The sequence below is a fragment of the Podarcis pityusensis genome (genome assembly GCF_964106645.2).
Source record: "Podarcis pityusensis genome assembly, chromosome: 11".
NCBI classification, from domain to species: Eukaryota; Metazoa; Chordata; class Lepidosauria; order Squamata; family Lacertidae; genus Podarcis; species Podarcis pityusensis.
In genome coordinates, this window is record NC_138036.1 from 43,968,123 (window position 1) to 43,994,752 (window position 26,630).

The 26,630-nt window shown below is 42.2% G+C and overlaps 3 protein-coding genes across 7 annotated transcripts in view; 1 reads left to right on the forward strand and 2 right to left on the reverse strand.

Moving 5' to 3' along the window:
* Positions 1-26,630, forward strand: part of AP3S1 (adaptor related protein complex 3 subunit sigma 1) — an 81,811-nt gene that overhangs the window by 19,607 nt on the left and 35,574 nt on the right. For 3 of the 5 annotated variants that reach the window (XM_080973260.1, XM_080973257.1, XM_080973259.1), the window contains exon 1: positions 24,035-24,255. In XM_080973260.1, the coding sequence (XP_080829386.1) occupies positions 24,187-24,255 (69 nt within the window). In that variant the 5' untranslated portion in view covers positions 24,035-24,186. Of the gene's footprint in view, positions 1-23,410; positions 23,484-24,034; positions 24,256-26,630 lie in introns of those variants that run through there. The other 2 variants (XM_080973258.1, XM_080973261.1) reach the window with 1 other exon arrangement.
* CDO1 (cysteine dioxygenase type 1) lies at positions 1,870-17,952 on the reverse strand. The gene is made up of 5 exons (XM_080973237.1): positions 17,591-17,952; positions 11,583-11,660; positions 7,112-7,269; positions 4,199-4,368; positions 1,870-2,578 (listed from the first exon to the last, which is right to left on the reverse strand). The coding sequence occupies exons 1-5, from the start codon at positions 17,767-17,769 to the stop codon at positions 2,549-2,551; spliced, it is 615 nt and encodes a 204-aa protein (XP_080829363.1). The 5' UTR covers positions 17,770-17,952; the 3' UTR covers positions 1,870-2,548.
* ATG12 (autophagy related 12) lies at positions 19,969-23,950 on the reverse strand. The gene is made up of 4 exons (XM_080973329.1): positions 23,652-23,950; positions 22,712-22,848; positions 21,410-21,472; positions 19,969-20,669 (listed from the first exon to the last, which is right to left on the reverse strand). Exons 1-4 carry the CDS (start codon positions 23,854-23,856, stop codon positions 20,610-20,612), a joined length of 465 nt encoding a protein of 154 aa, XP_080829455.1. The 5' UTR covers positions 23,857-23,950; the 3' UTR covers positions 19,969-20,609.

The window sequence follows — 26,630 nt, forward strand, 5'->3', positions numbered from 1 at the left end:
GGGTGTACTTTTAGCTTAAAGAGGAGAAAAACACATTGCTAGGCTCCAGATTTCAGCTCCCCAAGCCAATGCCAAGGACAAAAGGCACAAGTAGAGGTGAAGAACAAATGTTTACTGTGAAGAGTACCTCCTTACCCATTCTGCACTTGCTGACTAATGGCATAAATTCATTCTCCACCCACCTGCACACATGCCACTTTTGAGAAAATGGAAGCAGATAAAAGAAGAGCAAACAAGAAGCAGTCAAACAGTGTAGCCTCTGTCTCATCACCAGCTGTCTCCACTGGAAAGTTAGCGTTAGACCATTTTTTTCCCAGCTGCAAAAATGAATAGCTGTGATGGCAGTATTGGTTATTCAAAAACAAGGCTGGGGAAGCTTTGACACAGCAGATGTTGCTGAACAATTCCTATCACCCCTAGCAAGCATAGTCTATGGCCAAGAAAGATGGGTCCCACACCTGATCAAAAGGGTATACCATGCTTATTCTAGTCCCAAGCATGTCACGCCATTAAAACAAAAAAGTAATGCAGCATAGGAGGAGACTCTTGAGAGTCCCATGGACTGCAAGAAGATCAAACCTATCCATTCTTAAGGAAATCAGCCCTGAATGCTCACTGGAAGGATAGATCCTGAAGCTGAGGCTCCAATACTTTGGCCACCTCATGAGAAGAGAAGACACCCTGGAAAAGACCCTGATGTTGGGAAAGATGGAGGGCACAAGGAGAAGGGGACAACAGAGGACGAGATGGTTAGACAGTGTTCTCAAAGCTACCAGCATGAGTTTGACCAAACTGCGGGAGGCAGTGGAAGACAGGAGTGTCTGGCGTGCTCTGGTCCATGGGGTCACGAAGAGTCGGACACGACTAAACGACTAAACAACAACAAATGCAGCATAGCTGGAATGAATGGCTGATTCTTAACACACCATGTTTGACAGCTGGACAAATCAGTCGAGAAGTCTGACATAACACTTATATCCCTTCAGCACATTCCTAAAAAAGTGGCAGTTTGTTGTTCAGGAATAGCTGATCACAAATGGCAGAGTAATATTGTCTGCAGGGTATGTGATCTATGTTCCTACTGTAGCAGGTACCTTTCCACAAGTTTCCCAAAGCTGATCAAATTTCTGTTTTTCACAAACAGCCTATTCAGTCTGATTTGTAATGTAAACGTGGAGCTTAGACCGCATCTGATGCAGACAAATGCTCTTTTTTTAAACACAGAACTGGAAGCATGTATTATAAGTAAGAAAAGATACTTAATCCAACTGATGCTCTTAAGCATTTATCTGTATTTGAAAATAGCATGTTCTAGGAGAGAAAAAAAGGCAGGAATGTGTCATCGCTCCCAAAAATTCAACAACACCTTTCCCCCATAGGAATACCAGATCTAGGACCTGCAGAAAGCAGGCTATGGCAGACGCTTGGCTCTGACTTAAAATTTTTACATGCTTACATAAAGAACTCTTTGTTACTTCACACAATCCTTAATCCTTTCAAACAAGCAAACAAAAAGGGTTTGGAGAGAGAGCGCTTTTGGGGCTAATTTTCACCTGTAAGTAAGAAGCATGGTGTAATAAAAATAAAATTAATCAGATGCAGAGCAAGAGAGGAAAGCCGCCTCCGCAGCAGAAATCCAACACATGGTCAGGCAGTGGGACTGCACCTCCAGACTCCATCTCCAACATTGCATATTGCTTCACTAACCCAACCCAAATGGTGGAGTTCTGGCACACCAGTGAGTTGCTGTATCTTCACCTTTTGCATGATGGGGCCTTAACACAGCATCTGGAAGCCATGAAAGGGTTTGTTTAACAGACAGATGAGCAGCCATCAATTATGCTAAATTATGCTACAGGACAAAAATGAGAAAGTGTGCCCGTATTCAGTTTTATTCAGGTTTTGGGGCAAGTTATGATACAAATCGCTTTAAAAACTAAAAATTAATCCCATTCAACATCATTAACGTTTAACAGATATTAACAAACATTTTCTCCAGGACATAAGTGTTGGTACAAGACATTATTGCTCCTATTTTATTCTTTCGTTTAAAAAAAAAATCAGATCTTACACATAAGATTTTAAGATGCACAAACAATTTTTAAAAGTTCCAACAGATCATTGAACCCTGGTTAAAATGAAGCTGCTAACAGTATACAGTACACAGTACAGATGACACCAAGAAGTTACATTACTAGTAAAAATGGCATACATTCAAACAGGTAGGGCTGTTAAGAAAGTCAAGTCATACTTAAAAGCCCAAATGCTGATGTTTGTGTACACAGTCTCAAAAGTAGAAATGGTGGGGAAAGGACCCTGGTTTTATGGCAGGTTGCGAGAGTCATTTGAACTCTGCAGCAATACATGGCACTACGCCCTTTAGTGTTCAAGAGGACAGGAATCATGAATGATAACTACTTGACCAAATAGCTGTTCTACTGTTGTCCTACATAGAGATTATTCAGACACAGCTTGGCACTGGCATCAATCATACAATCCTTCTGCTCCAGTTCAAATAATAAACCATCCAGCCGAACAACTGTGCTTTTCAGTTGTTCTCTTGTGAAACTGATGTTGCCTAGAAAGAAGAGAGAGAATCTTTGTTGTCTAGATTTTTCAGTTATTTCAAGTAAAGAAGTCTCTGAGGTACAAAATCTAAAAACATGTGAGCGAATAGAGGGTAACTAAATTCTGCCATGGCTCCCACTTGATAGTTTTTTGCTGTTTGGCTCTGTGCTCCAACACCAAGCCCTTTTCATACCTGGGTGTGTTTGGAATTTACTTATATTTCTTATGCCCAAAGACTTTTGGGGATGTTACTGAAGGTTGAAATCAGCACTATGGTGTAACAGTCATTTGCAGCAAGCAGAGCAGTGAAGGATCTCAGCAAAGCAGAGGAAAAAGACTAGAGGCTAAAACACTTGGCAGATACAAAAGTCCTAATACAGGCCTCTGAGGAATAGTATAGGGGGCAGCCTCATGAAGTGGCTGCTGTAAAAGACACTATAGGAAAGCCTTCATTAAAAGTTGCTTGAAAAATATCCACATGCTCTCATTTCATTCCACTACACATGTTCATAAACGTTACATGGAACAGCCCTTTCAAAACTGAAGATAAAATTACCTCATTTTTTAATATTCCCATAGGGCAAAGCCCTGCCCAAGGAGAGCTACAGTGTCTGGGATAATAATTCTGGCATAAACATTTAACAAAAGGCTAGTTTTCTATGTTCAGAGAGCTTTTGGGGTTGCTGTTTTTTCCCCTTGGAATTTTAATAGTTTTAAAAATATTACTCTTCTGGCAGTCTGACATTGTGGGAAGAGCTGTAGCTGAACATTTAAATAAAATCTTAGTTTGCTGTGTATTTTTAATGGGAAATTGCAGAACATATTTAGCTATGTTTTAACTCTTAGGCAAATATACAAATGCTCCATCCTGGAGTTCGTAGCCCTGCAAGTCTTTTTTTGCAGTGGCATAATGAGGCCTGACGGCGTCTGGGGCGCACATGCAGTGCCATAGGGGTGGGGCACCAGCTAGGAAAGGGACTACAACAGCTTGGGCGTGCTGTGAGTCCAGCCCTGCACTGCTTTTAAGAGCGCCATGCTGGGCTTGTGCGCCAGCTTGGGCTCCGGTGTACCGCCCTCAAAGGTAAATGCTGCTCAGGGCAATTTACTCCCAGTGCACCCCTAGCTATGCCCAGTGGCGTAGCGTGGGGGGTGCAGGGGGGGCCGGCCGCACCGGGCGCAACATCTGGGGGTTAGGGTTAGGGTGCGCAAATCCACGGGTTAGGGGGTGCAAATTACTTGCCTTGCCCCGGGTGCTGACAACCCACGCTACGCCACTGGCTATGCCACTGGTTTATTGATTCCCAAGTTGGCTTCTTTGCAGCATCCCCTTTCCTTCCAGAACAACATGGCAGTTCATGGCCCTCTGCTCTGGTCCCTGCTCCAGCACATTTGCAACTCATCAGAAATCCAATGAATGTATTATTTTTATGTTGTGAAACACCCTGTAATCTTTGGATGAAGGGTGGTATACAAATTTAATAAATAATAATAATAAAATAACATATTGGGCCTCCAGCAAGGGGTTCATTTATTAGCATGATGTGCCTCAGCCAAGAGCTGCCTTCTTTCCATAGAAAGGTTGCAGTGATCAGCTAAATGGTACAGGCAAGGTGCAAATCCTTATACTTACATATGGGGTCCTTTCTCCAAACTGACTATAAAATGTCATTTTAACTTTTTGCTTGTGTCCCGTTCTTTGGTCAAAAGTGTAGCAAGATTCAAAGGGTGGGCTGTACAAATGGAGACTAACAGCAGTTTCCGTATGGCTTGGGTTCTCTACACGGTGTAAGCCAATGCAGTCTAACGAAAGAAAACACAAGAGCACTGGGTTAGATCATTTATCCAACAATTTTACCCTCAATTTTAGGATCTTTTAAAATAAAATAAAGTAAAATGCCTAGCTTCTTTAAAAATCTAGGTGAATTTTGCATAGTTATAGTCTGATAAACGCCAACAGGATGTCTCCATTAATGTTAGTGAGATCTCAAGTGCTGTGAATTTAATCATCTGCCACCAGTACAAATGCAGTATTCTCTTTTAAAGATGCTGTAAAAATTCTAGGGAAAATAAATGAAATAGAGAAGACCATTATTTTTCCAAGAACTTGGGTTGGAAAAGATGCTATATTTTAAATCAAGTTTGGAAATTCTCAGGGCCCCACCAGGCTTCTTTAACTAGCCATCAGGCTTCTCTAGGCCTCCACCTTCACCAGCCGTATTCTACATTTGAGTTCTTTCGCCAAGCTGAAATGTGTCCTCCAACTCTTGCTCGTGGGGATAGAGGTAGAGAGATGTGTGTAACAACACTGACTTTTGCATGGTGCTGGAATGTAGCTCATTGTGCAATGGGTCACATTCATTGGTCTGCTCACTTTTGCCTCTAGTCCTGCCTCTCACTGGAATGCTTCACATGGAACATTGTGCAGAGGAGCAAAGGGCCCTCTTACTCAAAAGATTCCCCAAACTGTATTTTAAGCAGTTAGTAAGGACATTAGCCCTATGATGAAGGAAATAGTTCTTCTGGGGTGAAGTCTTTATTCTTCCAGTAATTGGTTGTGCCTTTTCTAAGTATAACTAGCCATTTTAATGCCTTATGTAAAAATATCAAGTTATTTACCATTGTGATGTCCTAAACAGGTCTTTCAAATATGGTACCATATTTTGATATCCAAAAAAATCCACAAAACCTGGCAATCTTCAGGTGCTACCTTAGCATCAGTAAACATATTGTTGCTTTATAAAATCTGAACTCATGAGCTGGCTTGATGCAAAACTTATAGTTGAATTAATATTGTATAAAGGAAGCCAAATTGCCACCTACCCATCTTTGAGCTGACAGTTGTGGACATCCATTTGTTGTAAGGTCTCATAAGCAACACACTCCCATACATGTGATTACGCCCCCCTTTTTGCTTGGCAAACCTTTCTGTGTAGCAACTATTTTAGTTTGAAGATGTTCAGAAAGAAGAGACAATGCCTTTCGGCAATGTTCAAAGTTGCTTGTGTGCATACATCATTTGTTTTTGATTTCATTCCAAATCAAAGTGTTTGGACATGAAAACAACAGAGAGGAAAAAACATAGCTGAGATTTTAGTTCCTTGTAAGAGGTGTGTGTGTGCCAAGTATTGAACTGAAGTTGTTTCCCCAGGGAAATGCAGAGAGGACATTTTTCTCATCTGGCATACAAGAATAAACCACAACTGAAAATAACCAAAATCAACTAAGGCCAATGTGGCATGTGCCATCTTGACATTATCTTGGCAAAGATGGCTTCTGTAAGATGGAAGGATCAAATCATGTTCTACCATTATTTATTATTATTAGTTACATTCATACTCCACATTTTTATTTTAAAAAGCCCAAGGCAGCTAACAGTTGTGGAATCCCCAATGCAAAAATAACTAGTCCACTCCATGTAAGCTCAGACATTCTAATCCTCAAAGTCAAAATAATGAATCCCACCTGAAATGAAAGCATGGAGAATCTGGGTGGTAAGCATGATAAATTGGCCAAGTTTCACAAAATTCTGAACAGAACTGAGATACAATACTTTGAATATTTTGCCTTGAAGTGCAGCCCTCACTCAGTTCTGATGCTCCTTTTGCAACCCAAACATATTTTCACTTCCTTCTCTTGTCTGTTAAGTTTATGTCAAAAATTCCCAAATATTACAAGAGTCTGCCTCTCCATGACTTGGGTGAAAATCCACTGTGTATGATTAAAGTTGTGAGGTGTTAAAGTCCCCATTTTAATCCATGGTGAGTGCAGAACAAGCAACTAATGCGATGGATGCTATCCATTGATTCTAAAACAGGTACTGTACAGGTCCCTGCCAGTGCTGTTGACAGCCATGCCAGAAAATGGCTGGAAGGATGTGGCTGGGGAGTAGACTGAAGACAATGTTGCAGTCAGCCCCAGGTGACGATTCTGTTCCAAAAATGGTCCATGAAGCTTTAGTATTTCTTCCTTATCACAGCCCTTTTTTTGCCTACAGACACTACCTTGGGGGTCTCTGTTTTTTTGTGATCAAGACACTTGCTACAGTGCTTAAATCTGATTTGGGGGGGGGGGTGAGGGGAGCTCTACCTATCATCTCAGTTTTCAGAACCACCACAAAGGTTGGTGGGATATAATGGAAGGTCCTAAAAACAGATTAGGATAAATAACTTTTTTGGAAATGCTGCATGCAACCATGGTGCTTGTAGCAGCATTTAAAATCCATTCCATGGCATCTATTACAATAGGTCTCTGTGTTTAAAAGGAGTACCAGTCAAGGTCAGCAACACTATGCACAGGAATCTTATGCCTAATTTGTAAACTCTAAATTCTGCACACAGTAGTTCAGATATAAGGAAGAAACGAAGCGGGCTATCAACAGAGGAAAGATTAGACTTATTCTATAACATGAAATGTCCCCATGTGTCCTATTCTTTTATCCAAGAAATGAAAAAAAAACACCTTACCTTCCAAGATTTGAAACATCTAGCCAAGAAGTTATAAGGTTATTTGGGTATCTACGATGAACCAAAACGAAAGGGCTTACCATTAATATAAGCACACTGGTTTTCCTTCAAAACCCTTTCGGATTTCTTCAGCAGCTCTCCAGTCCCCTTTTTGCCAGGCCACTCAAACAGCGTCTCTTTTAGATTTCCTTGAAGCATTTTCATAAAGCAGTGTGAATCTGTGTGATCATGGATACTGCTGTATATGTACACAAACACAAAAAATACCATTATGAAGTTAGCAGGGCTGTTGTACTTTTACATATACAGCTGACTCTCAACTTGCATAAGGGTTGTGTTCTGCGGATAGCACGTGAAGCCGAAATTGCATATGATCAAAACAATCCTGGAACTGCCCCCATGCAAGCATCCTTTTCTGAACCCCGCAGGCTTACCACGCAAAAAAAGAGCTTTTAAGCTTTCTGACATGCATTTAATTTGTGCAGTGTCAGCTGGTTGGCCACTAAGCACATAAAGCTGCAATCGAGTAAGTTAAATGTGTGCAAGTTGCAAGTTGACTGTAGTATAAACATAATGTACCATAAAATGATTATGGCTGCAACCCTATCCCCATTTATTTGGGAGTAAGCTCCATTGAAGTCAATAGGGCTTACTGTGCTGTACATCTAATACAAGAGAAATATTGTTATTGCCCACATCATTTTATAGTGGTCTTGAAAGTGGGATGAAAGTGAAAAAAGTCAAGGTGAAAATTCAAAGTGAAAAAAGAGTCAGATTTAAAGGGAAATATTAGAATTTCTGCAAATATGAACAGAGAGACTGCAATGCTAGAGGATTTTGAGGAAACTGTGATGTCATTGACAAAATTTGCTAATAATCTGTTCTTTGGCAATGGCTGGGTATATCTAGATAGGAATTCAATTAAACAATAGGACCATAACTCAAAGGCATTACCTGGGAAAGGACTTGGGCTGCAATGAAGGAGCTACTTGACCAGCATCTACACAATGTGTATGAATGAGAAGTGAAGGGGAAATGGTGCCTCAGTGAAAAGGCACTAATTTGTATGAATTGAGGGCAAGTGAGGTGAATGTTGCTGGCTAGTACTATGCTACTCGTCGACAGCAACCACCACTAGAACTGGCAGTCTCTATGTTGCTTGTGGGTAGCAAGAGTGCAGACACAGCCTGCCTGTTACTTACACAACCTTTTGCCTGGAAGCTCTCTTATAGTTGTCCATTGAATTGAATTCCATTTAAGATAAAAACCGATGCTATATTTATGTTTGGCTTTCGGACCCAACCCTCTAACAAAAAAGCACCACTACCTCCAGAGATGAAACTTCTCATTTCAGATACACATAATAATTTTCTTTTACATCATGAACTCGATTCAAAACAGTCACTCATATTTTCCATTGGAAAATATGTGGCAGTGTTCTTTCTCTGTTACTGGCTATATTCTGGAGCAGGGGGGGAAACGCCACGTTGTCACTCCCCCATTCAGATTTAATTAACTCCTTGACTAACTGGTCTGCTTGTGCAACAAATTAAAACAAGCTGTGGTTTCTTATTTTTAAGCAGCTGCTCGTCTGTCTCGCAAACCACAATGCACTTGGCAGAAACTTGGAGTGCAATTCTGGAGAAAAACCACAGATAACCAACAGCCCAGTTTGGGCACAATGCTAGCTAAATGAACCTTGAACTCAAGCATTCCTCCTTCGGCATGGCCACTAGCAGAATATTAAGAGCACTCACTTCCTGGTTTAAGCTAACCAATTTTGACTTACATCTAGCCTTTGAACTCAGTTGAAACTGTGGTTTGTTGCATTAAACTAGAATAATAAACTATGGTTTGACCCAGGCTTGTTTCAGTATATCAATTTTAACTGGCCACAGTTTGCCCTTGTCAGATGCAATTATAAAATGAGGTTAACCTGAAAATTATTCTGTAGGTTCATTCCTGTAGCAGTAAACTGTGGCCCAACATTACATTCAAACTGAGTCATTAGCTTGCAGTGTTGAAAAAAGTAATGATCCTGTGTCAGGTTTGCACAGTTTGTGACCTGCCACCAAGCTCAATACAGCCCAACAGTCACATACGGTTGCCTGCAGCAGCCCGTTGTTTTTTCTGTGGTCACAGAAAGGCAGCAAAAGCAGGTTATTTATTCGGCCTCTAGTAGGCTACCATACATGGGTAGGTTGTCTGTTTAGTTTGAATGGTCACAAGTGGGACAGGCCGAGGCAGCCCTAGATAAATCTGCATAACAATGTGCCAGATGTGCTTCCACTCCTCATTAGGGGAGGTTGAAACTCTTGTTCATTATTGGTTTTAACTTCAGTAATCTTTGTGCAGACTTGCACCAGATCAAGTCATAACAAGATTTATTAAGAGAACTAAGAACTTCTTTATTTTTGGTGGGGTTCACCTAATGAGTCTCATCAGCACAAAAAGTTCTACTTGTGTAATGGGGTTCCCCCTTTTCCACCCATGTCCTCCCAAATTGGCTTAGGGTATGTATGTGTGTGCGTGTGCTCCAGGATCAAACCAAGCACAGGGATCACAGGTAATAATGTAAGGTTCACAGCGACCTAGGAGTTAAAGGCAGGTAACAGTATTGTTAATAAAGACACCCCACCCCTTGAAGGCTCATTGGACACTAGATTAAAAGTGAACTAATAATAATAATAAAGAATAATAATAATACGCGATGATAAGAAACTTATTCCCAAAATAATTTCCTGAACTTCCTAGCATCCAAAAGTATATTCTCTGCCAGCTTATCTTGCAGGACAGCTCACTGTGGTACCAAAAGAATCCTATAGTTCAGCTCTTTCTCACTGTCCATAACTGTAATTGTATGAAGACAAACACAAGCTCCATCCCCTCCCTAGGTATCTTTTACTGCCCTCAGCATCTTCTCTCTGATGAATCTAGGTAGCTAGAGGTTAACTCAAATCTTGGAATCTGAGCTACTTTTTCTTTGCTATTTAGGGGTGCGTGTACACACCTGCACATATTTTCAGAAGAAAGATAGCAGCCAGGAAAGTGTCACCCTTCCCCACCTACTGAATCCCCTTGCCAGCAGTTTTTTCCTTCCTGATGCAGCAAAAACACCTCTGGGAATCCCAACTGGAAGGAAAAGCAGTGGGATGGGAGAAGGGTTAAGCAAACACCACCTGTAGCTTTCCTAGTGCAAATTACATTTTTGTGAAAACGGAACTCCTCACTTCCACAATCCTCAGAGTCTTAAATCATCGCATCACAAGACAGCATTTTACCCAAACGGAAAAAGGGCATTTCAGGATTCAATGCAACAGCTGCAGAGGCCATTGAACCGCAAAGTTTGGCATATTGGGTAGCATGCAATTTTAGTCAGTGTAGAGCCATTGAAATGAATGAACATGACTAACTTTGGTCCATTAATTTTGATAGGTCTACTCTGAATAAAACTGCCACCCATTGTGTTCTGGGAATTGTCAAGGGTACATTGACCAGATCTTACTGATTTACAAAATTGGGGTTCTGAGGGGGAACTCTCTCATTTGACAAACCCTGCTTTAGACTAGAGGCAGAGACAGCACAATGCCCCTTTAGTAAAACACTGGGGCTAACATACATAGAGCAATGAAAAACCTACTACCATTGTAAGAAAGCACAAAGAAGGAAGTCACCAAGTGGTTCTACAACAGTTTGCTCTGACAAAGAAGCATCACATTCCTCATGCTTAAGAGATGTCTGATAATTGTCTGTTTTGCAGAGGCAAGAGAAAAAGGGCATATATATCTAGTACATAGAGAGAAATGGTTCTCAGAACAATAACATATGGCCTTTTTTTTAAAGGGACTTTGGGAAATCTGGTACCTCTGGCTTGCAGATGAGACTGGATCTGCACAGTGTTGATTGGCCAGCCCTTGTGTCAATGACATATTCACTTGCCCCACCCTTCCCTGAGCAGGATCACACACAGAACTTGGGTTACTCACAAAGCCATATTCACCTTTTCACATGGTCTTTTAAAGTGTTTTTAAAAAGTGTAAGGAACCCAGAGATTAAACGCTGATTAACTGAAACAATCAAATATGCAAAAATGGATCCTTAAGAGCTGCTGTACTGCTTTGGTTTTATTTTAAATAGTTGGATTTTTAAAAAAAAATCATGTAGAGAACCACCCAAAGCTTTTGGAAAGGTTAGAGTTAATGGAATTTTATAATATACCGTATATATAAGGCTACAATACATTTTTTGTGGCACAGTTGCAATGTATTATATAACAATCATCATCATCATCATCATCATCATCATCATTTTATACCCTACCCATCTGGCTGGGCTTCCCCAGCGACTCAGAATATTAAAAAACACGACAAAACATCAAACATTAAAAACTTCCCTAAACAGGGCTGCCTTCAGATGTTTTCTGAAAGTCAGATAGTTGTTTATTTCCTTGACATCTGATGGGAGGGTGTTCCACAGGGTGAGCGCTACTACCGAGAAGGCCCTCTGCCTATACAGCTTTATATTATGGGGAAAATATATAGAGCCACAAACCTGCCATGGCCTTCACCCCAGCATAAGATCATCAAATTGAATTTTCCATTTCCTTTATCCACAAGATTTCTTGTGTACCTGAAAGAATAAGATGCAGGGTTTTAGTTTAAGAGCCATCACTGAGAAGCAGAAACAGATGTTAAGAGCACCACTCTCTTGAACAGTATATACAAATTAAAAAAATTAATGGTTGCTAATTTCCAGCCTGCTCCCCTACCCCAACCATCTAGTAATATTTTCTGATTGAGCTGTATGACAGTTCTGCTCACTGCATTGTTTTGAACAATTAGTGCCTACTGCATACAAATTATCTTGATAATACTCTGCTACCTTACTGGGTAGTTCTAAGGTTCATTGAGATAATATATCTGATAATATAGGTGAAGTGCTTGTATTTCTCCCAAGTTTTATCTTTTAAGGAAAAAAAACCACACATACACATAAGCACACTCTTGCACTTGTCCAAATATTCTGACCTATTTTCTTTCAGTCAATGGCATCCTAAAACTGCAATGTATTTATACCTTTATCACATAAGGGTAATAAAAATATATCACAATGGTTTACAATGCCGAGTGAGTTGTATCCTTTGCAGGATCTTTCTCATAAAAAGGAGAGTGAACAGAATCAAATGAAAAGTCAACAATAATTAACTTTTGTGTAAAATACAAATTATTAAAAACTAGGTTGTAAGTCTTAAGTAACAAATTTCAGGAATTCAATTCCGGTGATTACGGACTTGGTACTTTATAAATCTATGTTAGATGTTTGCATCTGTCTGTCTCAACAAGCCATTTAAGTTAGTAGTACATTATATATACACATACAAGTCGAACCATTGGTCCTTACCTAGGTCAGTACTATCTATAGTGACTGGCAGTCGCTTTCCAGTGTTTAAGGCAAGAATCCTTCCCAGCCCTGTGTGCAGATGTCAGGAATGGAACCCAGAATCTTGCTTATGCAACTCATGTTCTTGGCTTCCACTACTGAGCTACAGCCCCCTTTTCTCATGCAATTTTTGCATGTACCTAAGGGAATCTGAACATGTCTTTCTCAAGGAGCAGATCCTCATTCCCTTACTTTTAGGATTCCAAAGGTTTGTGACATGGCATAGTGGTCCACCATTCAAAGGAAATGAATAAAGAAACCCCACTGGCCTTATGGGATAGCTAAAGTAGCTCTGAATCCCAGCCATCATGGAAGCACAGAAGTCAATCAGGCCCACAGTTGTGTGATCAGTGGGTCTTGGAAATCGGTAAGACTGAATAAACAAAAGTTTGGATTGTGGTGTAAACCCCATTAATTGCAGATCTGGTTGAAGCCCAAATATCTGGGTTTCATTTATCCTATTGCTATAGTTCAAGAATGCTTAAAAAGACTAGATAGATATAAATTAAGGTGTGGAGTGGTGGTTAACATTTGGTAAGCATTGGAAAGCCAAGAAGACATAGGGGATTGGGATCTCCAGGCTACTCTGTAAATGAAATTCAGCAACACAACTTATAAATGGAAAAGCACAACATAACCCAAATACTTCTTGGGTGAGGTAATTTCTGCAATGAGATTGTAACTACAGAAGCTTTGTAACAACAAGGAAGTTACTGATTTCTTTTACAGCTTGTTATCAAATGGTCCCAACCATTTAAGCTACTTTTCTGCACAAGATATATATGCAAATCCAAAGTGTGTGGGGTGTGAGAGACTCTCCTCCTGATAAAAAGCCAACTTTACAGGGAATTCTGCCAAGCAAGAACAGAACAAACTAGTTTCACAATGCCAACAGCAAGTGTTGCACAATAATCGAAGATTAGAAATGGTATGAAAAAGACTAAAGGATACAGCAAAGGGGGACGGGGGGGGGCGGCGCGCGGCAGACTGAGCTATTGCACCTGATTTATAATTAAATCAAAGCCTGACTTTTAATAGGGTGCAGTAGACACACCCTGTTTTCACTTTTAAAGGTCAGGTGTGTGCACGCAAGTTTGAATCGGTACACAATCCAGTGGAGGCAAGTTTGCAGACGAGGGTTCCAAGGGGACCTTTCCAACAGTGGAACGCCAGAAGGCTGGGAAGCCAGAAAGCCCCTGATTTGCTGCCAGTACCTTGTCCCAAAAATATCTCTTAGAGAACACAATAACCTGACACAGATCAGGAAAAACAAAAAAACCTGGCTTGATGTCAGCCATTCGTTTTCCTCCTCGTTAACATTTCGAAAGCAGTTTATTTGCAAAAAGCGACCAAGAAGGCACATCCGATCAATTCGCGCAGTAATAGCCTGCTGCTTAAGTCATTTGCGGGCCACAGCCCTATGAACTAGACATTGTCCTCCAGGACTGCCAACGCCCCTCCATCGATTCTTATAAAAGTACAAAACAAAAAAAAAATACAAGTTCCAGCCTCCCCGGGAGGCTCGGGCTGCTATTTACCTCGAGCCAGCTCTCATTGGCCCAACCCTTCAGGGGTGTTGCTCAAAAGCGGCTCTGATTGGCCACCGGGTCCCCGCCCTCCCTCTGCCTCTAAACCTTCAATGCGTGGCACTTGGGAGAAGCCGGGAGAAAGCAGTCAAAAGGAGTGGGCGGGGCTGCGGGCGCCGTGGATGCGCTGCTCTCGCGCCCCAGTGGGGTCACCCAGCAGCCCCCAATGAGAACCCCAGCCTGCAATCAGAGGGTGAAACATACTGTTTCCACACGCCATGGGAAGGGGCCTTCAAACAAGGCAGATCATAGGTCTATCTAGCTTAATATTATCTACCTTTCCGGGGTTTCAGGCAGGGGACCCTCGTAGATCTGGGCTATGGCAGCCTGGTTGTGAGATATTTCCCCTACAAGGGAGGCTTTCCTGTGAGTAATTCTCATGTCTTCAGGGCCATAGATCACAGAATCAGAGTTGGAAGGGACCTAAAGGGTCCTCTAGTCTAACCCTTTGCAATGCAGGAATCCCGCCCACAGCCATTCCTGGGTGGGCTTGAAACACCAACCATCTGGTTGACAGCCACACACTCACAAAAAAGGGTTAGCTGAAATTTATCAATGTTTAATATTCATTGTGAATTGTTTTTACTTTTTTATTGTTAGCCACTTTGCTAATATTCAGCCTTCAGGGCTGGTGTAAAGCCCAATAGGCAAGTATGCCAGACTGCTACAGACCATCCAGTATGTTTTGCAGCACATAATGGATTGAACTTAAGTCTCCCTCCTAACCCCCTTCCCAAATACGATACTCTGAACTAAAAGCAGAAGTGGAATCTGCATCTTAGAGCCCCTGCCATCCTCTTGATTTGATTATCAGCCTCCCTAATGAATTGGCTATTCATGTGCCTTTTCTGTTGCTGCTGCTTACAAAGAAACACTGAAGATGACTTATTGTCACCTACATAAGTTAATCATTTAGAGGGAAAGTGTGCCAAAGAACAGGAACCAGAAGAGAGGAGGCTTGATATGGGATTAAGAAATACCTGTTTTAACTTCTGCTAAAAATGCATTTGCAGAGAAACTGGCATTTAAGCTAATTATAAATGTATTATCAACACACACACACTTTTCTGTAGGGAGAGTATCAGAATAGGACCCCAGTGCCATCCAGTGGATCATTGTATGGTTTATGGTCTCTTCAGTAAGGCAGAAGCTGGAAATAACAGGTCACGGGATAAGGTTCAGTTTGTGCCGTACACACTATACAACACACATGATAATCTGGATGAACTGAAGAACCCACTTTTATGTTTCCACTAATCACTATGAATAGCTCCATAAAAAAGATGCTTTAGTTTCAGTATTAAGGGTTAATCAACAGTCATGCTGATTTATTCAAACAAACTGCTGTGCATGCAGCCATTTGAGTGAAGCAAGTTCTGAAGTTGCTTTGGTGATTTTCACCACATTACAGACTGGGAGAGCCTGAACACCATGAAGTGACCATATACATGTATACTGCAGGAGTACCTATACTCAAAATGGTTAAGGGATAAACAATGCAATTATGATTATAGGGGCACATCTGATGTGCATGTAATGTCTTGGGCAAGTTTTAGAGGAAAATAGCCAGTGATTGCTCATACCTGGATTTCTGGTCAGGTATAGTTAAGCTTGTGCAGTACAATTATGTACTCACTATAGTAGCAGCAGCATGCATCATCATTAATGAAAACCACCAGCTGGTGATGCATGCTGCTTCTGCTTATATTATATATAATTATGTATTAATAATAGATGTGGATTGTTTTAAAACTTTAAAATGTCATATAAATGATATATCCTATTGTTCATTGCCACTTGACAGGAAGTAACAGACAACTAGCCTACCAAGTGGCTGGAGGCACTTTTGGTCATCCAAGTTCATCCTCCATCACACTCAAATTAGTATGGTCAAATTGTGGTTCAGTGGCCAGTTATTAAAAAAAAATATTTATAACCTGCATTTCTTTCTTCAAGGGGAAAAACTCCAGAAAAATAAGGTGGACTTTGCACCATTTGCAAAACCCTGCTTAAAAGTGACAATTCACTTTTGGCAGTGAACCTCAGACTGCAAAAAAAGGCTAGCTGCCTTAATCCATGCTCTTGATTAAGGCTAAAATTTAATGTTTGAACAGTTGTACTAGTGCTGATGGAGAGGGAATTACTGTATGACTAGGAGTTCACACAGCTGCAATACTTTTTGTGACTCTGATGCATTGACAATTCCCAGAGAGGGGCTTGCTGGTGCAGATACATTTCTTCATGCAGTCCATATGGAAAGGAAATGTAGATGCGAATCACCAACTATTTAACAGCTACCAATGACTGAATTTAGCCTTGTTCAATACTACAGATTATGAAACAGGCCTCTGAGAAAAACGATTAGTGATGATTATCCAGTAATTAAGGGAGGCACAGGACTTTTGTGACACAAGATTTGGAACAGTATTCAGTAGACATCTCATTAGTGCCTTCACCTCACCCCCGCTCCTGGCACATGTTTTAGGCCGGGAGTACAGTAGGTAATATGACGCCCTTGAGAAGTTGTTGTTGGGACTACAGCTCCATCAGCATTTTCAATAGTCAGTAATAATGGAAGTTGTGGTCTACCACCACCTGGAGGGCACATTAACTCTACCTTTATTAGGCTGCCTCTAGATTTTCACCACCAGGCATATTGCTTTGTTCTGGATTGCCATTTCAAATGGACTGGAATGCCCAAGAAATTAGAGGAAAACAACTTTGGAAAAGCCCTAATGTTGCAAGATAAACCAGTCAAAGTTTAACATCTAACAGGCTAGTCGTGGAAAAAAACACCAAAAAAACACACAAGCTACAAAATGAAGCCCAAACTAACAAGAAAGGCTGTGACCCAAAAGCCTGGTGTTAATCCTGTCACCTTGACCCACTCCTGGGGTGCTTTGAACTAGAATTGTGCACATCGCTGTACTTGCAGCTGAAGGGATGGGCTGCCAGTTAGTCCGCCGGGGAGGCCTGCCAAAAAGTTTTCTGTAGGCATTTTCATTCCAGCTGTTTCTAAGGTCTTGTCTTTAAAGTGCCAACCACCTCCAAGCTGCGCAGCTTCCCACTTCTCAAAAGGGAGATTTGAGCAACTCAAACCACTGGCCTGAATGCAAGCTGCTAAAAAAAAAAAAAAAGGAGCCACTATCTGCACAACACATATGTTAGCTATTAGCAACAAATTGCATATGTAGCAAACGCTAAAAGATACACGGAAAGGAATCTGAGCAAGATATTTGGATTTGCAACACCTACGAACATCAAGCGTGCAAACAAAGTAGAAGTGCGCCTGGAGAGTAGATTACTATTTAATTTCTAAAAGATCCGCACTCATTTTGTACCAAACTTAATGAAATGCTCCAAGAAAATCACGTCCGTTTGGCATTTCAAGCAAAGCGGCTCTCATTTTAAAAGCACATATCGACCGCTTTTCGTTCCCAGGAGAATAGTTTATCCTACAGTAATAAACCAGACAGCTTGTCACCCGCTTGCTTGTTCAGGCGAACTAATCCCCTTGATTCCCACCGAGTTTACCTGAACTGGTCAAACTGAGCATATTTGAGCCACTCCTCCGGATTGCTCTCGTAAGTTTCCATTAAGGTTTGCACTTCTGCCACATTGACTTTGTCGCCGGAGAACAACCGATGCAGGATCTGGATCAGCTCGTCCAGCGTCTGCGCCTTCCACAATTCCGTCTGCCCGGGATGATCCATGATGCGCTTTTGCGGAGCCTGCTTCGAGTTGCACAATGGAAGCGCCCAGTCTCTCCCGCGTCGCTTCGCAGCCGGTGCCTTGGCTTGCCGCTATTTATCCCCTGGAGTTAGATGGGAACGTACCAAGTGCTCAAGGACAGGGAGCGCGCAAGGGAGGCACCGCGAAACGGCTTCGGCTAGCCCTAGGCTTTTAGAACACGCTGAAAAAGGGACACCCCCGCTGTGGCCGGGACCTATCACAGGCTGATATTTCAAAAGCCCTCGTCGCCTTGGCGAGATGGGGCGTCTGGGCTCCCCCCACTTTCGGGTCGTTTGCCCGCCTCGCTTCTTAAGGGGCCTCGACTGGCGCGCCGCCGTAGCCTTACAGCACAAAGACGCTGTTCTTCGTGCTTAAAAGGGAGAAGGAATATTCAACTGACGAAGCCAAGAGTGATTTCCCCCCCTGGCAACGTTTGGATATTCTAATCTAATCTTTTAACTCAGCAGCTCAATGGCTGAAGGCACTAACTTTGCAAGGCACTCTTTTAAATTACAGTAGTCTCCGCTTTTCATGGTGCAATAACCAACCAGGTGTGTTTTGGGGAACTGGGCTATGTTTATAAATTGAAATACGTAGGCACTGACAATTGCACATTACCAATTTAGTTAGCCACCCCTGCAAAAACCTTTTGTCTTGTAGGAAAATTCAGAATGGTAAAAGGTGGCTTCTCACCCAAGGACAGCAGGTTTAGGATCAAAGTACTGTAGCTCATTCAATTTTTAGCAAGGTATATAAGGGACATGATTGAGCAGGCAGGTGACTTAAGAGAAAGCAATCTACAGTGACATTTAACTCCAAAAGCTTTGGAAAGAACACTGCATATTTCTGCCTGTTTCATAGGACAGAAAGGCTACTTTTATTTCTGTATCATTTTTCATTCTTAGATTATTCAAAATTAACATTAGAATACCATTGTAAGGGCCTATTAAAGTAGATCTCCCACAAAGTAGAAAGCAAGCTGTAAGGTCTATCAGAACTTTTCCTCTGCCTACGTATTAACGACGGGGCAGGGGAAGGTGAGGAGAGAAATGCTGCTGAACTTTGCTTGTACCCTACGACATGAACCAGCACATCTTCACATCTCAGTTGTGATTCAAGCAAATATTTCCAAACTTTTTACTTTGAAAACGGTATTAGTTTCTCCACCATCTGCAGTTTTAATTTCATTCCTGCATTGTTCAGCAAAAGCAGCAGATTCACACTTCCAAGAAGACTTCCACTGATGTCAGCAATAAAATGTTTCATTAAGTGGGTGTTTTTTGGTGGGGGAAAGGAAGCTATTCCTTAGACTCAGATTAAGTTAATGGCAAGTTGGGAAAATGAAGCTTGCCCAGTGTTAAATAGTTGCACTTTAATAACCATGTGCTTTACATTTTCTAGGCTTGATTAGAAGTCCCAAATTCTCCACTTATATTTTGTAATGAATTTTTAAAGTATTGCTAGCTTTTTACTTTGTCTCATAACAATGGAAACTCAATGAAAGCTTATCAGTTGCTTTATATCACTTCCTTGAACCATTTCAATTTCCTTTAATGGCACTATCATATAGATAAAATATTTAACTGTGGCATACTGTGTTCTTGGCTGTATAGCTTGATCTGTGCATTTTGTAGATTGTCCTACCTTGTCGCACACAACTGACAATGACCTTTTGCTTTGTCACATTCATTCATAGTGGTGTTTCTATATTTTATTCATACAACCCATTATATTGGGCTATAAAGCAGTCTTCACATACTGAGTTTAGTCAACTGCAGCATGATCAGTGCTGCTTTTGTGGTTTTTTTGGAAATTAACATTGTAAATGTTAATCTAACAATACCAACAATAGCACCAGGAAGAAATAATGCAAACTTGGAAAGCTTATCTATTGGGATATTCACATTTAATAGGTTTTGGATAATGGAGAAATGGTATGTCATTATTGGTACTGCCTATTTCCAGTTTATTTTATTTCCTGAAGCTAAGATAAGAGAAGCTAATGTGTGATCTCTACTTTCCTACAAGGTCACTTTGGGTGTTTAAAGTTATTCATTCACCTACAGGGTCTAGTAGGTTTAACTTGAAGCAACCTGTTGTAAGAGATACAAGATGAAAGTCTACAATGAATATAAATGTCAAAGGGGCTCTACAAACAAGCAATAACAATAAACTCATAATTTGTTAAATGATAACCTTTATTCTCAAAGCTGCCCAATATTCCTACATTTATATTTCTGCATTTCATTGTATATACTTTGTTGTGTAGTGAACAAGGGGAAGGAAGGAGATTAGCTGCGAGGGCTGCTGCTTGAGAAACACCATCCTAAAGTCTCTTTGGGACTACAGATTCCAAAGTTAAATCCCAGCAACTGTGTTTAAAACAAATAGTCATAAGAAAATGTAACTATTTTATGCATACACAGATACTTCAGCTGCCCATCTACAATAAATATCCTAAAAGGGAGGCTGTAAACTTCCATGCAGCCTGATGAAATAATGATCCATGTACTCTCCAAGTCAGGAGATAGTATCCTTTCAAAACAAGTCCTGGAGCAAGGACAGGCAGCTCAGCTGTACAGATGGCACACACACAATTATTTGCACAAAGCAAGTGATCAAATGAAGAAAATGGAAGCCGGGAGGCTACGTAGTTCTTGTATTTATCTCCTATACTGACAAGTAGAGAAAATAGGGAGAATAAAGTGAACTCCATGGGTAACAATGCAGACATTTCTTCAGTTTGTCCCTGGGGAATGTTTCTGAAGATCTTTATAGCCCATTCATTTTCTAAGAATCCCAAGCACTTGTAGCTCCTAATTCATCCCCAGGCCTGAGATTTACAATAATGCAGTACAAGCTTGCCATCACTTCCAAAACACTGCAACAGAACAAGAAACAGAGGAGTTAAACAAATTTAATATTTAATTAAACCTATAAACTGTTGGGTCGCTATTATACAGCCTAATATACAGTATAAAGTGTCAACATTCTACTGAAGGTTTCTTATGAAATGCTGCCACCTGTTGACAACATACTTTGAAAGTTACATGCAGCATTTGCTACAGCAGACATGGAGTGAAATGGTAATCAAACTGAAACATCTTGCAGAGCAATCCAGACTCCAGAGCAGGCAGTGAGCCTCCCTGAACCACTACTGTATTCAGAAGGGCAGGTAAAAGCCTGCTCTGGGCTATGCCAGCCTGAAGCTGGTAAAAGCATTGCACCCTTCATTGGGCCCAAGAAGAGCTGGCTAATGGATTCCAGGCTGGCTCAGCCACATTCCCTCCCTCTCTGGAATACCCTTTTGTGGATTGATACTAGTAGGACTGTCCTTTTAGTGGGTGGAACAGAGAGCTCTGTGCCGGTGAAGTTGTTCTGGGCAGGGCAACCTTTGCCTTATCCAAACAATTGAATGGTGTCCTTAGTTCAGGCATAGGCAAACTCGGCCCTCCAGATGTTTTGAGACTACAATTCCCATCATCCCTGACCACTGGTCCTGTTAACTAGGGATGATGGGAGTTGTAGTCCCAAAACATCTGGAGGGCTGTGTTTGCCTATGCCTGCCTTAGTTTCTAATGCAAAGAAGAGAAAAGGAAATACTTAGAAGCTGCAAATTACCTCATATAGTGTTCCAACTTCCTGGTCTGGTGAAGGAGCAAAAGACTGATTCACATAAATAAACTGTATGAGAAAGAGATACTTCGTAAGTTTTAGAGGAAGTTACTCTGTTTAAACAGAAAACTTTTATCAGACAATATTCTCTCCCATGTTACCTCAGCATCCTGTCACTGCAATTACAGGGCTAAGAGAAGAACAGTCTACAGCCAGCTATAAGCTGAAGGTTCAACAAGGGCGAAGAACCCAAGAATCATAGAATTGTCAAGTTGGAAGGGACTCTGAGGGTCATCTAGTCCTGCAAAGGCAGGAATCTCAACACGCTTCCCTCATCCAATTTAAACTATACTGGGCCCTGCTAAGCTTTGCAAATGTGTTAGCAGTTTTATTGCTGCACCACTATGAGGAATAGGTCCATTAGTTTTATTGTTCAAAGGAGGAAGCCAGTCTACCCATATTTACTGGCCTGAGGACTTAAGAGTTGACAGGAGTTTGCTCCTCCTCCAGCCCACCTCCGGCTCATAGCTACTTGAAGTCCTTTGATAACAGGAGTAAAAGAAAAGATAACTTGCCATCAGGATAACTGCTTGGCCACAACCGAAGCTCCTTTATGGATAGTTGCTAAGTGGCTATTTGTTAAAGCTTTGCAGGAAAGCTGGATTGGATATGAGTCCAACTATGTTTGGTGTTCATGGTTCTTGATCAAACATTGTGAGTAGTGATTCAATATTAAAATATTCAGTTTCAACACAACAATCATTTCAGAACTGGGTTAGCATTTGTGAACTAAAACCACTGCTAGTATATAACATGTGGCTACTTTTGCACCCATACAACCATTTCATCTAACATCTGTTTTCTCATAGTTCAAGTTTAATAGCGTCTATATTTCTCTGTCTTTTGTCATTTTTGACAACAGCATAAATGTATAGCTGGAACCGCAATCATTCCCTTGAAGATGCCCACATTACATTTAGTTTCAAGTTACATCCACTCAGGATCTCAGCTCAGCCTAGATTTAATGAAACCGATAGAGGTAATTTAAAATATCTAAAGCCACTATTCTACTACTATGAGAAATAACCTTGGAAAAGCTTACCCATGTGCATAGCAGTAAACTTCCAAATAGATTCGGGGACTCAGAACTCATCAAGTATATATTTTGGAGATAGGTGGGGACAAACTAGAGGGAATATTTGGTGCCTTCAAGCCCTGCTTGTAAGCTTCCCAGCAGCATCCTACTCTGATTAAGCTCTTACTGATGACTCTCATATTCCTAAATAGGGAAGTGAGGACGTCACTTACCAGCTGTTCTGAGGCCACTAGTTTGAGAAACTTTTTGATGAAGTCAATAAGGGCTTGGATTGTGCGTGTTCTCTCTACTGCCCATTTCTTGGTTTTCATTATAGGGGTATCCCCAACAGCCTTGAGCAAAACATCAACTAGAAAGCAGAGAACATTGCAAATGAGAACAAATAGAAACACAGCAGAACATGTCACTGAAGTATAGTGAAAGAAAATCAATAAAATGTAGGAAAGAAGGAGAAATGCAACAGAATAATTTGCAAAAATCTTATCATTGTAGAATTTATACACCTAAAATACCGCTGCTGAGCCCTTGAGGATATACATACATGGGTGTAGCTGGGGGGGGGGGAGCAGCTGTGTTCTCAAATCAAGTAAATAAAAATACTTAACTAAAAGTAGAAATTGTAGATTTGATATTTTTCTGAACATTTGGGGTAAAAAAAGTCATTTAAAACAACTACTGTTGAGACGTTTCAGTCCAAATCTGCTAGACAGAGCCAGAGGGAGGATGGTGACAGGTGGGTGTCCTGCCCACCCCTAACGTAAATAATAATAATGATAATAATTATAATGATAATAATTATACCCCGCCCATCTGGCTGGGTTTCCCCAGCCACTCTCGGCGGCTCCCAATCCTGGCTACACCCATGCATACATACAATAATATTTATTAATACGGGTGTCATTTATTGGTAGGGAACCAGAAGAAATCATTCGATTCATGGAGGCCTGGGGCGCAGAGCAAGATCAACGGAAGCACAACTGGCAGGTAAGCGGGACAATAGATCGGGACCTTTTAGAAACTTGACAGGACAGCGAGAGCCCTCAGCCGTTCAGGGAGGCCTGCGATACCTGCCTCGGGCGACCAATACGACCCTCCCTCCCTCCGCCTCTCCCTTTCGGGGCGTCGGCCCTTTCGCCCCCCCCCCCCGTTTACTTTTCTTCCTGGCGTCTCCCGCAGGTTCCTCGGTCACCGGGGAAACGGCCGAAGCGGGAGCCGACTCCAGCACCCCCAGCGTAGGCCCGGCCCCGCCCTCGGGGGCATCTTCGCCCCCTTCACCCCGGCCGCCCTCCTGAGGCGAGAAAGGAGCGGCGGCGGCGGCAGCACCGGGCTGCTCCTGCTCCTCGCCCAGCTCCGACATAGCAACGAAACAGCGGAAGCAGCGTCCCCAGCGGCGCTCGCTTTCATAGGCTCCTGCCGGGGGCACGTGACCTTGCCGCGGCCGTTTTGTCCCTCGCGCGCTTCCGTCCTCGTCAGTCAGATGACCGTTTCTCTTCCCCGTTCCCGGCCCTCCTCCCCCCCACTTTCTAATCTTCTCGTCGTCACGTGAGCGAGGAGCGGTTCCAGCGCCTGTGGTGTCTTTCGGTAGAGGCGGGTTTTGAGGGGGCCGGAGTCACCCCCCCAACCGCCTCTCCCCCCCCCCCGCGCCTCTCTCTCTCGGCTCTTCAGCAGCAGCTGCTCCTCCCTCACCATGATTAAAGCCATCCTGATATTCAACAACCACGGCAAGCCGCGGCTCTCCAAGTTCTACCAGCGCTATGTGAGTGGGGGCGAGGAGAGGTCGCCGGGAAGGGGCGGGCGAGCGAGCGGGCCGGACTCGGTGGCGTGGCTGTGTGGCGGGGGAGCTCCTTGCGAATGGGGTGGGGCGCCGTCGGTTCCCTTGGCGCCGCGAGGCAGGTGCCCTCTTCCCTCAGGAGGCGCCCTTCGCCCAGGCGGCTCCAGCCCAGAGAGACAAATATTCCTCTCTTCCCCTATGGCTTACTTTCAGGGAAAGCACTCTGCACATGTTCTCTGTGTCGGATTTACGTAGAAGCTAATCAAGCTATAGCTTAGGGCTCCACTCTCTTGGCCTCCCCCCCAAAAAAAAATTAAAGGGAAAAAACTGGATGTATATAAGATAAAAAAACAAATAAAATAAAACCTACATACAGCAACAGTGTTTTGTGTTGTGTAGGCTCCTGTGGTGTAAGTAATGGGCTCCACCTGCTAGCCTGCTCCCTAAAATATCACTGGTTTGCTCATTTCTATATCAATTACTTTGATAAAATACGTCTTTTGTTATGTGCGGCTTTAGATACCTATTAGGTCCATAAATTACCATATAGCATATATTCAACACAAAAAACAGCGACAATTTGTTGTTGACAAAGGAGAGCTGGACATATAAAGGGCCCCATTACCTTCGGTAGCATAGGGCCTCATCAAACCTAAATCTGGCCCTGGTTCTCTCACTCCCTTCTTGGCATTTCTTCTCTCCGCCCCCCCCCCCGCCCCCCCGGTGTTGGCACTGGCCCTTTCAAGCCGTGCTGCTGACTTGAATAAGATAATGGCAAAACAGACATTGCCATCACCAGAGTTACAACTACCCACCATGAACAACCCAACCAGTGGTTTCATATAGATATTAGATGACACTGGGGACAGTGTTGTCCCTAAAATGGCCTCCACCTATGCTTTTCAGTTCTGCATATCAAGACTAGTCTTAGTCCATGTAAGGGGAACAGCAAGCAGCTCCATCCACCTTGTAGCCATACTGCAGGACTGAAGGCAAGGAATGTTTCAAAAATGTTGCCCATGGATGTGCAGGCACTCCAGAGGCCAAACACAAGTCCTCTGTATTGCTCTGCTTTTCTTTGGACCACATCAGCGAGGCCGAGAGAGGGCAGTCTTGTTATACGGGTGACCCAGAACCTCCATACACACTGCCCAGGCTTGTGCCCCTGGGAGATCACTTCAATGCTGCTACCCAGTGGTTTGACGTTGCCCCTGGAGGCAAACTCCATTGTCTCTTGAGACAGGCAGATGCCAACTACAGCAGCAACAACAATGGGATATTGAATAGTAATGGTGAAGAAAGATAAATGTTGGTGGCACAGGGGGTTGCTTTGCTGTATTTCAGCACATTGGGCTGAGCGGGATGGGTAGGAGGATGGCAGCTCTAACGGTATTTTAGTGGGTAAGATGAGAAGCAGGTGATTATTGTTTGATGCAGAAGAGTTCTTATGTTGCCTGTTAGTTGATGCTTCCTTCTAATTAGTGACATGCGATACTCAGCCAGGCTTTGGGGTTATGGTTGGTATTGATCCTGAACCGTTAGGAATTCCAGGTTTGTAGTGTTTGGCACTATTAAATACACACACAGAGAAAAGGTACTAAAAACTGGATGTTTGTTAGCAGGACAGAAATGTGTAGGGTATGTCACTTTTAAAGATTGCTTTCCGTATGACAAGAGGAAACATGGTGCTACCATTTCCAATCAGAAAATTTTGAGTATCCTTAAGTCTATTTTGTACTTGTGGTCATTCTGTTTTTGCTGTGTTTGCACATTGAAACTCATGTACATTTGCTATTCATGATGGTGTATTTGCCCGGGTTTTTTTTAATACAAAGAAGTGTACTTGTAGAAAAGCTGTTACATGTCAACCCAAAGTGACTCTGAGTTGGTTCCTTTACTTGGTGATTGTCAGAGGGGAGAAGGATAGGATGAGAACTATGCTGTATAAAAATTGCAGAGCCACCATCCTTAGTAACTCCGAAAGTTCCTGTTTTTTTTAGTCACTTTTAAATACTGCAAAAAGGTATGTATTTGCATAAGCAAAGCTCGTTTCTTGTGTTGTGCTAATATAGAAATATTGTAATGTGGTAGAGTTACAGAACAGCTTAGGTGAAGTAAGTGCAAAAAACTTGCCAAGAAGGATTTTTAAATGCACCTTGTGAAAGTTTAAGGGGCTAGGTACAAATCTGATGTTTGTGTCTGTCTTTGTGCACAGCATCTTGCTTGACATGATGATTTGACTATGCTTCAGAGGATGAATCTCTCTTTAGGTAGTCACTCAGCTTTGAGAGTTAAACTAGAGGGATAGCTGTGGTAGCGTTTTGCAGTGACAACAATCTTAAGAGTTTTGTGGCACCTTA

Coding starts and splice junctions, on each gene's coding strand:
- CDO1 (XM_080973237.1), bottom strand. CDS start 17,769: ATGGATCATCCCGGGCAGACGGAATTGTGGAAGGCGCAGACGCTGGAC. Junction 11,661..17,590: donor GCTCAGTTTGACCAGTTCAG/GTAAACTCGGTG, acceptor TTATTCTTTCAG/GTACACAAGAAATCTTGTGG. Junction 2,579..4,198: donor TTGGAGAAAGGACCCCATAT/GTAAGTATAAGG, acceptor TCTTCTTTCTAG/GCAACATCAGTTTCACAAGA.
- ATG12 (XM_080973329.1), bottom strand. CDS start 23,856: ATGTCGGAGCTGGGCGAGGAGCAGGAGCAGCCCGGTGCTGCCGCCGCC. Junction 22,849..23,651: donor GGGAGACGCCAGGAAGAAAA/GTAAACGGGGGG, acceptor TCTGCTTTCTAG/TTGATGTTTTGCTCAAGGCT. Junction 21,473..22,711: donor TAGTGGCCTCAGAACAGCTG/GTAAGTGACGTC, acceptor TTTCTCATACAG/TTTATTTATGTGAATCAGTC.